We start from the raw sequence: 12,425 nt of genomic DNA on the forward strand, positions 1-12,425 counted from the left end.
CCACTTGACTCTTGGAAACAAACACTGACTTTATACATTTCTATAACTTCCATGGTTGTATAATGGTTCATAATTGCTTTTTTAAATTAGAAATATTTACATCTGTGTGGTCAAGTGGGCCAATGGGCAATGAAGCAGTAATTAGGGTTTGTGTGCGTGTTTGTGGTTGTGTGAGTGTGTGTGTGTGCATGTTTGTGTGTGTATGTATGTGTGTGGTCAAGTTTGATGGTTCATTATGTCCTGTGTTCAACTGTACAGAACTACCCCAGCTGTTAGCGTGAATCAGAACTCACTGGAGCATCTCTCTCTCTCTCTCTCTCTCTCTCTCTCTCTCTCTCTCTCTCTCTCTCTCTCTCTCTCTCTCTCTCTCTCTCTCTCTCTCCCCCTATGACTCTCTCTCCCTATGACTGTCTCTGTCTCTCTCTGTGTCTGTCTGTCTCTCTCTCAACCGCTGAACCAGGAGATCTGCACATGCATAAATACAGATTACCAAGTAGCGGCCTCACGTGTCAAAAATCACGCACACACACAGACCCGCCCACACACACACACACACACACGTGAACACACTGCATGCTCATGCTATAAACTGAGTTTCTAAGGCCAAATAACATCAATCTTCTTAAAGGTTTATGGAATAAACACACAGTTGCTGTGTGTTTCATGGTGACACGTTGCATGACTGACAGAAAGGAAATAAGCTTTTTAGACCATAGTCAAAGACGCACACACACACACACACACAAAGAAATGCTGTAAATCAGATGTTTTTCCATTGAAGGACGCTCACAAACAATATGTGTTTGTGAGCGTGCATGTGTGCACACTTTGTTTGTGTGTGAGTGTGTGTGTGCATGTGTGTGCTTGTATGTGAGCATGTGGGCTTGTGTGTGTGTTATGTGTGTGTGAGCATGTGTGCATGCATGTGTCTATGTGCGTGCGTGCACAACACTGTGTGTTATGTGTGTTTTTTGTGTGTGTGTGCATATGTGCGCGTGTGTTATGTGTGTTTGCAGGGTATATTATATACAGGAGTCCTATTGGTTGAGCCCATGTGACCCCACCCCCCACCCCCCGAGGGGAGCTGATTGATCTCCCGTCCGTCCAGGAACTGTTCCTGCTGATGTGAGGGTTCCTGTAAGGGGATTGATCCAATTTCTAGTATTGACAACCCAGACTTAAATAAGAAGTTAAGATACTGATTTCGACCGTAAAGCCTTGGGGCTATAAACTGTTTCATATTGAAGCTCAGCGTTTGATACTGACAGGACGTCGAATGCTGTATCAAATGGGAAATTTAAGGTACCTAGTTTGACACACACACATACACACAAATGCGCTCACACACACATGAACATTCACACACACACACACACAAACACACACACACATACAGACACGAACATGCACACGCACACACAAACTTGCACGCACACACACTCACACACACACACACACACACACACACACACACACACACACACACACAAACATGCACCAAACACACACACACACACACAAACGCACAAACACACACACTTCCAGTGGGTAATAGAGTATTTCCTCCCCGTTACCTTAGAGGTAACAATGGACAATGAGGAGAGATTGCTTCCGCTAATGCTATTCACAACACCGTGACGCTCGGGATTTGTTAGCGGAACTTAAGACTCCTTAGCAACAGCAGGAGGGCCTCACCCTCACCTTAACCTGACCTTAACACCCTGACACATGACAGGCACCTCTTCACCTGGGGAAAGCGACTAGCTAAACGTTAGCCACTAATCCGGGTATAAAGCGGTGAGTGGTATCAGTTACTCTGAGAGCCTCTTAACTTGGCCGGTCGCCAGGAACGTCATCCACAGCGTTGATGTAGCCGCTGCCGTGGTGATCTCTGTGGGTGTAACCGGGGACGATGAAACACTGTTTTTAAGGGCTAACCTTCTAAAGCTCGGGGGGACAGCGGGGAGGGTGAAAGTCTTTCCGATCAGCAACTTTTCCCGCTCAAACTGAACTAACTAGGGACTGCTAAACAGGGCCCTTCACTCAACTTATAACAACGATGAAAAACAACCGGATACCACGTTGACCAACCTCGAGATCGCAAACTTTGGGCTTCAGTGAAACCAAAAGAACCAACAGAATTATACTGAATTACGCTTCGAGGAAGAATTGAATGAGCGATAACTCTAGAAGCGAGATCTACATGAAGTCCTAAAGGCGTCATTTCTACTCTTTAACGCGTGGTCTGAATTAATCGGATTACGATAAAACGAAGAGATTAACAAGGACATTAAGAGTGTGGCCCTCGTCTGATGATTAAAGCCAATTACCTCGCTCTTCTCAAGGCTATTTCTGCCGGCACAGATCCCACTTAATGACACGCAGGAGCGCGGAAGCACGCATGTACGCACGCACACACCGCCACCACGCAGTGTCAAAGACCAGCTTCGTTTAGCCTCATCGCAAGAGCCGATCTGTCCGAGACAGGTCAGTCACAGAAGCTGATAAAGTCGTCTCCTACCCTCAATTCAATTCAATTTTATTTGTACAGCCCTTAATCACAGGTAGTGAGCTCCCTTCATTAGCAAAGAAGAAATCCTGAGAAGGAACGCCGAGTCCTTCCACGGATGATGAGGAGTGCAAAGGGTGCCATAATTGTCATACATACTGGGAAAACATTTTAATTCGGTGATGGCGTGCTGGCCGGTTAACCGTAAGGAGAGTCAAGGCATTCAGTTGAATAATTAAGAATGCTGTTGAGGAAGAAAGCTGCTTCTTGAGATGACCAACCTGAACTCTACCATCTTAATCCACCCAATCTTACCATTTTATTTAACCTGATAACTACAATCTCAGTTAATTACAATCTTAGTCAACCTGACCAGTTGTAGTCACTGTGGTGGCTCCTCCTCCTCCTCCTCCCACCTCCTCCCTCCTCCTCCTCCCCTCCTCCCCTCCTCCCACCTCCCCTCCTCCTCCCTCCTCCTCCCCTACTCCTCCCCTCCTCCTCCTCCCCTCCTCCTCCCCACCTCCCCTCCTCCTCCCACCTCCTCCCTCCTCCTCCCCTCTTCCTCCTCCTACTCCTCCCCTCCTCCTCCTCCACCTCCCCTCCTCCTCCCCTCTTCGTCCTACTCCTCCCCTCCTCCTCCCTCCTCCTCCTCCTCCACCTCCCCTCCTCCTCCCCTCTTCCTCCTACTCCTCCCCTCTTTCTCCTACTCCTCCCCTACTCCTCCTCCTCCTCCTCCCCTCCTACTCCTCCTCCTCCTCCTCCCCTCCTCCTCCCCTCCTCCTCCCACCTCCCCTCCTCCTCCCCTCCTCCTCCTCCTCCTCCCCTCCTCCTCCCCTCCTCCTCCCACCTCCCCTCCTCCTCCTCCTCCCCTCCTCCACCACCTCCCCTCCTCCTCCTCCTCCTCCTCCTCCCCTCCTCCTCCTCCTCCTCCTCCTGCCCTTCTTTGGGTGTTAGCGTCTGCTGATGGGTTAGCCCCATGCTAGGAACTAGTCGGTTTCAGCAGGAGTTCTGTCAACCCTCTCAACTTACACACACACACACACGAGTAACCTTTAGCGGGGACTTAGCTCCTCAAAACACTCAGCGAGCCAGAGCCAGAGATAATGAGAGAGAGGGAAAACCGGGGAGTGTTTTCTCTGACCTAATCTGTCTTCCCCCTGCGTTCTGGATCTGTGGCGAGCGTCGAACAAAGAGTTCCTTCAGTCCACCACCGACCTGTCAGTCCAATATGAGCGCTGGTTATTAGACTTCCCACGGCATTTCGCCCGGCGCTAGGGAGGCCTGAACCAGCAGCCAGTCTCACCGGTCGGTGGGGAAGGAGGCAGCTTCTCTGACTCTGGGCCAACTGCAAGGTGGTCCTCGCTTTTGTTGTGTGTTTCATCAGTTTTCGGTTGACCTTTATTGTGAAATCACCCTTTATTTTAAAATATTAAATTATGGAAAATATTTCATTTCAAAATTATAACAAAATAAACGCATATATAATTATTTTTGGGAACTACTGCTTGATGTAATCCTATTGGATGATACTTAAAATGTATCATAGCTACATTTTTGGGTTTATTAATGATGATTTAAACTGACATTGCGATGTTGAAGTTATCATGACATCTATGCTGAAGCTTGTTGGAACTGCTTGATGTTTAGCTCCGATGGAGCTACACTTAGCGTAGCTTAGCTTCCTCTTCCTTCTCTCTTCAGTTGTTGTCACGCTAGCTAGATTAGCCACACAGGCTGCTTCATCCCGGAGCGCATCAACAAATCCACGGGAAAGGTTCACACCTCCTGCATCCATAACTTAGACTCTTATAATGACACACACACACACACACACACACACACACACACACACACACACACACACACACACACACACACACACAAACACACACAGAATCACAGAAAGACAGAAACAGCTAAGGGGATTAGGTAATTGGCTGGAATACAGAAATAGATCTGCCGAGAGAGAGAGAGAGAGAGAGAGAGAGAGAGAGAGAGAGAGAGAGAGAGAGAGATGAAAAGTGAAGTGCATTAATGTTGATGTCAACCTCGTATCACAGAGAGGAGAGTCAATGATAAGAAGAAAAACAATAATGATTAAGGATGACAAACACACACACACACACACACACACAAGCACAGATAGGAAGGCAGGAAGCAAATAAAGAAAGAAACAAGTGAGATCATGTTTATTGATGGAGGATCATTATTTTCACTAAAGATTATCCAGAATGGTTGTATTTCAAAACAAGTCGGATTTTGGATGGGCTTGAACAAAGAAACCCTACATTTAAATTGTGAATTTCAAAGAAGCTCGGGCACTCACTAAAAACAAGATCATAACTTCAAAGAGAAAATGAAAGGGTTGTAGAGTGAGAGAGAGAGAGAGTGAGAGAGTGAGAGAGAGAGAGTAAGATAGAGAGAGAGAGCAAGAATGAGAGAGAGAGAAAGAGAGAGAGACACACACACACACACACACACAAGGAGAGAGAGAGAGGCCCACACACACACACAAACACACTTCAAGAACACAAGAGTGCGGCAGAGAGAAAGAGAGCGAGAGAGAAGGAAGGCATGTTGTATTATTAGGGTATCCTGGGGTTGCCAGGTTGGTGGCGGGGAGGTGGTGTGAATTCTGATGCAGTTGGGGGCTGTGAATGGCGACCCACCGGCCCTCTGGCTCAGCCGGCACTGCTAAGCCTTCACTGAATGAGGCCCAGCCAATAGGACAGACCAAACACAGCCCCAAGTCAACACGCACGCACGCACGCACGCACGCACAGCCGTACGCACACAAACAAACACACACACACAAATACACACATGCATGCTCAAACACACACACACACAAATACACACAAATATGCTCACACACAGACACACAAACAAACAGACACATGCTCACATGCAGACACACACAAACATACAAACACACACACACGCGCTCTCACTCAAACACACACATATACACCACGCATACACATGCACAGACAGTGGGTCAGATGATTGTAAAAGGTTTTTACAGCAGCCAAGGATGAGATAATCTAAAATATTTAAGAAACCTTAAAGAATTTGTTTACTTACTGAGATTCCTTCCTCCAGAAACTCCTTCCATCATTTCAGCATCTCAGAACACATCGCCACTAAGTATCTTCAATATTTCATCCCCTTTTAGAGCTGTGCACAAGCTGCTGCTGTGTGTGTGTGTGTGTGTGTTTGTGTGTGTGTGTGTGTGTGTGTGTGTGTGTGTGTGTGAGTGCTTGTGTCTGTGGGTGCTTATTTGCATGAGCATGTATGCGCTTGTGTATGTGTGTGTGTGTGTATGTTTTTGTTTGTGTTTGTGAGCATGGATGTGTATTTTGTGTGTATGCGTTCGTAAGTGTGTGTGTGTGTGTGTGTGTGTGTGTGTGTGTGTGTGTGTGCACGTGCGTGTGAGTGTGTTTACTTGTGTGTGTGTGTGTATGCGTTCGTAAGTTTTTGTGTGAGTGTCCCTCATGGGCAAGGTTCAGAATTAAATCGTATGGTGACTCAGCTCAATGAGCTTTGCTTGAAAACCCTCTCTCTCTCTCTCTCTCTCTCTCTCTCTCTCTCTCCCTTGTTTTTAATTGATTTAGGTTTAGTTTAATGGCTTGTGATATATGAGGGTCATAAAATAGTATCATATCCCTGTAATACAAATACACATTCCCACACACACACACACACACACACACACACACACACACACACACACACACACACACACACACACACACACACACACAAACACACACACACACACACACACGCACACACACACACGCACATTACTCAAAGACTGAGTTAAAAATGCAGAGTTAAGAACTGGAAAAGAAAGGACGATGTCATCTTTACACTCTCTCTCTCTCTCTCTCTCTCTCCCCCCCTCGGCTGAAATCTCCCCCCATCTGTCGCTCCTAATCAAAAGCAAGCAGCTTGCATTCTCTCAGGGCCTCTCAAACACACACACACACACACACACACACACACACACACACACACACACACACACACACAGAAGACTGTACAACAACTGACCCAGCAGAAGTAAAGGGTTGCGTGTCTTACACGTTGATTCTACTGTACAGTTTGTTACGTACTTCATTGACGTGGGCGTACGCGGAAGTACGTAACAAACTGTACAGTCGGCATCCGTAAATAAAACACACAAAGTAAAAGTACTTACAGGAGCTGTGAGAGGAGGGTGAAGGGTCATCTGTGTATAGATGGCCACTGGTTATTTATTCATGTCATGCGGTTGTCTTGTCACTACTGATGCCAGGACACAAGCACGGCCCCTCGAGTCGGGGTGGTGTCATCGCCCTGTACTCCCTCCCCCCGTCTCCCCCCCCTCCGCTGTCTCCCCCTCTCAAGGTCCGGCATGATAGGGTCATCGTCCGATACTCCCTCTCCCCCCAATCCCCCATCTCCCCCCTTTCCTGTCTCCCCCGTCTCCCCCTCTTTAGGTCAGTTGTGTTGGTGTCATTGTCTCTCCCCCTCTCTCCCTCTCTCTCCCCCGCCCCTAAAAGTGTTGTCATCTTGTACTGTGTCTCTCCCTCTCTCCCCCGTCTCCCCCCCAAGGTCAGTCTCTCCCTCTCTCCCCCGTCTCCCCCTCTCCAGGTCTGTCATGAAAGTCTCATCATCTCATAATCTGTCTCCCCCCTCTCCCCCCAGGTCTATCGTAATAGTGTCATTGTCTCATACTCTAATTGTGTCATCGTCATTGTCTCTCTCTCCCCCTCTCCCCCCCCCCCCCCCCCAGGTCTGTCCTGCCCCGCCCTGCCCCCGCCCCGGCGGGGGTCCTTCTACGTGGAGGCAGGTACGGGGGTCTCGGTGGGCAGCGTGCTGGCCTTCTGGTGCCGGGGGGGCTACCAGCTGGTGGGCAGCGACCGGGTCCGCTGTGGGGTCCGCAGGGGGCGGGCCGAGTGGAGCAACCACAAGCCTGTCTGTGAAGGTAGGGGGTAGGGGTGTGTGTGAGAGAAAGTGATTGAGTGTGTGTGTGTGTGTGTGTGTGTGTGTGTGTGTGTGTGTGTGTATGCGTGTGTGTGTGTGTGTGTGTATTTGTGTGTGTCTGTGAGTGAGTGAGTGAGTGAGAGTGTGTTTTTTTTGGGTGTGCGAAGGTATGTGTCTGTGTGTGAGTGAGTGAGTAAGTGTGTGTGTGAGTGAATGAGTGAGAGTGTGTTTTTTTTGGGTGTACGAAGGTATGTGTCTGTGTGTGAGTGAGTGAGTGAGTGAGTGAGTGTGTGCGTGTCTATTTCACCTTGATCATCTTAGACATATATAAATAAAGATATGTATTATCTTTTATCACAGCAATGGACACACAGCAAAAGAGTTGCGGATAATGAGACATTTTGTATCTTCTGCTTTTGCCACTGTCAAATAAAAAATAAGAAACATAATGAATAAAAAAATAAATGCATTTAAATGGCGCCACATCTACATCACAAAATAAAAAGAGTACAGCATCCAGGTCAATAGTGCACACATTTCTGCAATCCCCATATCTAAATCAGATATTTCCTCAACAAGCTAATCCAGTGAGGAGTTAATATAGCTGAACTACTCATGAACTCCAGTGTTTACACCAGCAGACTGACCTTCTAGAGGGTTAGATGGGCTGGAAACCTCCATGACCTCCAACTGCATGTCAAAGACGGAGAACCGTACGGTCCATTCCTAATGTCTGCTTAACCACGGGAATCACAGCATGAGCTCTTCCGCTATAATCTCAACTTTTGTCAATGGGTTTTCTCACCGGTAGTTAAAGGTGAGCTTTACTGACACCTAGCGGTCAATGGCAAGTAGTAGCCTACGTATTCGATGACATGACATTTAGAAATCAATTGAAATGTTAGCGTGGCATTGTTGAAATGACTATTGTTTAACTGTAAATAAAAAACAAAAAGTAAGATTCGTTTTTTAAGATATATATTTTTAATTATCATGTGATCATGATTTTGAAATGTTGGCACCAAACTTCGCCCGAAAGGGGACTGAGCAAAAGTTTTCATCATAAAGGAAAGTACCGTGATCTTACACATTTAACTGATTGTGTCTATTGGGGGACACAGTTGTTTTAACAAACGACGTTATTCCTCGGGACCCCTCACTGGTATGGCCCCCATGTAATGCATTGTCTCCCCATCTCTCCCCCCCACCTCCTCTCCCCTGCCCCCGTATCTCCCTCAACACCCTCCCTCGTCCCTCCTCTCCCGTGCCTCTCCTCCCCATCTCTCCCCACTTGCCCCCCGTCTCTCCAACCCCTTTTCCCCCCCCCATATATCCCCCCACCATCTTTCCCCTACCCCTCCGTCTCTCCCCCGTCTCTCCCCTGCCCCTCCGTCTCTCCCCGTCTCTCCCCTGCCCCTCCGTCTCTCCCCGATCTCTCCCCCATTCCCTTTCCCCCCTCATCTCCCTCCCCGCCCCCTCTTTCCCCCTTTCCCCCCCCCCCATATTTCCCCCCACCATCTTTCCCCTACCCCCCGTCTCTCCCCCGTCTCTCCCCTGCCCCTCCGTCTCTCCCCGTCTCTCCCCTACTCCCTTTCCCCCCTCATCTCCCTCCCCGCCCCCTCTTTCCCCCTGTCCCCCCCGCCCCCATATTTCCCCCCACCATCTTTCCCCTACCCCCCGTCTCTCCCCCGTCTCTCCCCCCCCCCCCCCCCAGCCATCCCGCGGCCTGAGGACCGGGGTCTGCGCGTGGCGGTGCTGGCCTCGGTGGTCAGTGGGGTGGTCATCCTGGCCATGTCCCTCTCCTTCCTCATCTGCTGCCTGCAGGAGCGTCACGGGGAACAGGGGGGGCCCCGCAGGGAGGGGGCCCCCAGCAGGGAGGGGGCCCCCAGCAGGTGGGAGGCACACACACAAGCTCACACACGCAAACACACACACACACGCACACACACACACACACACACACACACTGGTATACATGTGAACTCATGCAGATACACACATGCACACACATATAAAACCGCACACACACACACACACGTGTACACTCGTTTATGTGCACACGCACGCACACAGAAACACACATGCGCAGACGTGCGGATGTGCACATGCACGCACCCTGGCAGGTACACACACGGAAACTCACACGCACATGCGTGCACAACTAGATGCGCACCCGTACGCACACACACACATGCATACACATATAGATGTGCACGCACACACGAGCACGCATGCAAGAAAGGACACAAGTGGGATTGTACACAAGATAGTCATGACTAACATATACACACACACAGACACATAGCCACACTATCAAAAACTCATAGCTACACGCCGACACACACCGACACACACACACCGACACCCGCACACACACACACACACACACACACACAAGCAAATCCGCACGCCTGCAACAGTTGAAACTCGTGAATGCAGTCATGGTTTAAATTCAACAAAACGTCCACAGAACTCACTCACGGTGGGCCCCCCAAATCCCCTCCTGGGTCCTGGTCCGTCTACTGATGATCTAGGGGCCCCCTTGGCCCCTCAGACTAACACGGCCCCCTGTGTCCAGCAGGCGGAGGGAGAAGCGGTCGGGGTCGCGGCGTGGGGAGTGCTGGCTGGAGCGGCAGGAGGGGGAATGGGACTCCTTCGCCCCCCCCAAGATCTTCCACCTGTCCCAGCGGGCGGACCCCCGGCTGGCCCCCGACAGCGCCCTCTACCTGACCGGGGGCCTCACGGGCTACGAGAACAGAGGCTACCACAGGTACTGCAGGCAGAGTACACACAACCGGATCCAGTGTTGGTCTCATTGTTTCGTGGCTTCATTCATACATTCATGTGTTCATACGTTATGGTTTTTCATTAGCAATAGGCAAGTCGTGGCACCAAGTTCACACGGTGTGAATTTGATGTGGCTTCATGATTTATATCCAATTTAATTGATCACATTTCTGTGGAAAGGGTAGTGAAAATATCTTTCTTTCTCACCCCCTCTCTCTCCCCCCTCCCTCTCTCCTATCTCCCCCTCTCTGTCTCTCTCTCCCCCCCCTCTCTCCACCCTCTCTCTCTCCCCTCCCTCTCTCTCTCTGTCCCCCCTCTCTTCTCCCCCCTCCCCCCGTCCCTCCCCTCTCTCTCTCTCCCCCGTCCCTCTCTCCCCCCTCGCCCCCTCTCTCTCTCCCCCGTCCCTCTCTCTCCCCCCTCCCCTCTCTCTCCCCCTCCCCCCCTCTTTCTCCCCCCCTCTCTCTCTCCCCCCTCCCCCCGTCCCTCTCTCTCCTCCCTCTCTCTCTCCCCCCTCTCTCTCTCCCCCCTCCCCGGTCCCTCTCTCCCCCCTCCCCTCTCTCCCTCTCTCTTTCTCCCCCCGTCCCTCTCTCTCTCCCCCCTCTCTCTCTCCCCCCTCCCCCCGTCCCTCTCTCTCCCCCCGTCTCTCTCTCTCTCCCCCCTCTCTCTCTCCCTCCTCCCCCGTCCCTCTCTCTCCCCCCTCCCCCCTCCCCCCTCCCCCTCTCTCCCCCCCCTCCCCCTCTCTCAGGAGCCAGGAGAGCCTCCTGAAGGCTCCCCTCCCCAGCCTCTACCGCTCAGAGTCCCAGCTCTACCCCCACGTGGTTCTTCAGAGGGTCCTCACCCCTACCGTCCCCAGCGCCCCCTCAGCCCCGCCCGCCGGCCCCTCGCCCCCCAGCACCCACCACCACCCGTCCTCCACCACCAGCTCCACCTCAAGCGCCATCCACCACCTTCAGGCACACCTCCGGGGCCACTACCCAACCTCGGGCCCCTACCCCAGCTCGGGCCCCTATGCGAACCCGGGCCCCTACCCCAACTCGGGCCCTTATCCCACTTCGGGCCCCTACCCCTCTTCGGGCCCCTACCCCACATCGGGCCCCTACCCACACAACCCCGGGGCGGTCGGACCCGCCTACCCGGCCTCCGTCTACCCCAACCCCAACCCGGCTGCCCAAAGGCCCTGGCAGTAACCCAGCACCGGTGTGGCATCGGCCCCATCCCTCCATCGATCCAGGATGTGATACGAAACAACGGCTCTTAAGAGATGCTGGATTTGACCAACACTGGTCTGGGGTTGCTATGGTTACCAAGCTGAGCCCTCAGATGTTGAAGGACCTCTTGGTGCAGCCGGGTGGAGGACGTGGACCCCGTTGAGGTGGTGTCTGTGACTGAGGTCTCCCCATACAAATTGAGGGGCGTATTCCAAAGGAACTTCCTGTGGTTATCCAGGCAGGATGGCGATCTCCTTCATGATCAGGTCTGTGGTGTGAACCTTCCCTCTCCACCCAGCTCCTGCAGGGTCTTGGGGTTCCTGGGTCTAGATTACACACTTCTGGGGTGAAGACCATCCCCCTGGGGTCTTCATTCTGGGTTCTAAACACTCTCAGAAGATCTGGAGGGAAGGACGAAAAGGAACATATTTTTTACCCACCAGTGACATCTGAGAACTTCTTTTCAAAACGGACCAACCAGCCAGGTCCCGCAGTGTGTGTGAAATTAGTCGTAGCTTAACCAGGGACATGTGATTACAAAAGAGTGATTAGGAGCCTCCTGATTGGTTTAAACATTCCTGCAGTCAAACTGTCGGGTGGTGAGAGGATTTCAAAATGGCAGCCCCTCGATGCAGCGGGAGACAGAACCAGGACTTCTAAGATGGCTGCTCCCGTACCAGATAACATTCTTTATGTCATTTCCTGGAGGTGTTTGGACACAACTGTCCCACTAGCATAGACCCTTCAGACCCTCTGGAACGGACTTTATTAACAATAACTAAACATCAAGAGACCTGTTTATTTCTTTGGGTTGTAGGTTGTCAAGATATTAAAGTTGGTTTGTCGTTTAACAATACTGGCCTACCTACTGTCTGCATTGGTTTGATTTAGGTTTTTATGGAGATGTGAATATAGTTTTATGTTTTCTGTGGATTCTGGAGGTTGATAAA

The 12,425-nt window shown here is 50.9% G+C and overlaps 1 protein-coding gene across 1 annotated transcript in view; it reads left to right on the forward strand.

Annotated features, from left to right (window-relative positions):
• The window catches only part of LOC307075130 (uncharacterized protein), a gene marked incomplete at both ends in the record, with an annotated part of 12,861 nt that extends 1,407 nt beyond the window's left edge, over positions 1 to 11,454 (forward strand). Inside the window, 4 exons of the mRNA XM_079735634.1 lie at positions 7,290 to 7,481; positions 9,195 to 9,372; positions 10,059 to 10,250; positions 11,013 to 11,454. Coding sequence (XP_079591760.1) covers positions 7,290 to 7,481; positions 9,195 to 9,372; positions 10,059 to 10,250; positions 11,013 to 11,454 — 1,004 coding nt within the window. The remainder of the gene's footprint in view (positions 1 to 7,289; positions 7,482 to 9,194; positions 9,373 to 10,058; positions 10,251 to 11,012) is intronic.
• Positions 11,455 to 12,425: the final 971 nt, after the last annotated feature.

The sequence above is a fragment of the Pollachius pollachius genome, assembly GCF_949987615.1.
Source record: "Pollachius pollachius genome assembly, chromosome: 4".
Taxonomy (NCBI): Eukaryota; Metazoa; Chordata; class Actinopteri; order Gadiformes; family Gadidae; genus Pollachius; species Pollachius pollachius.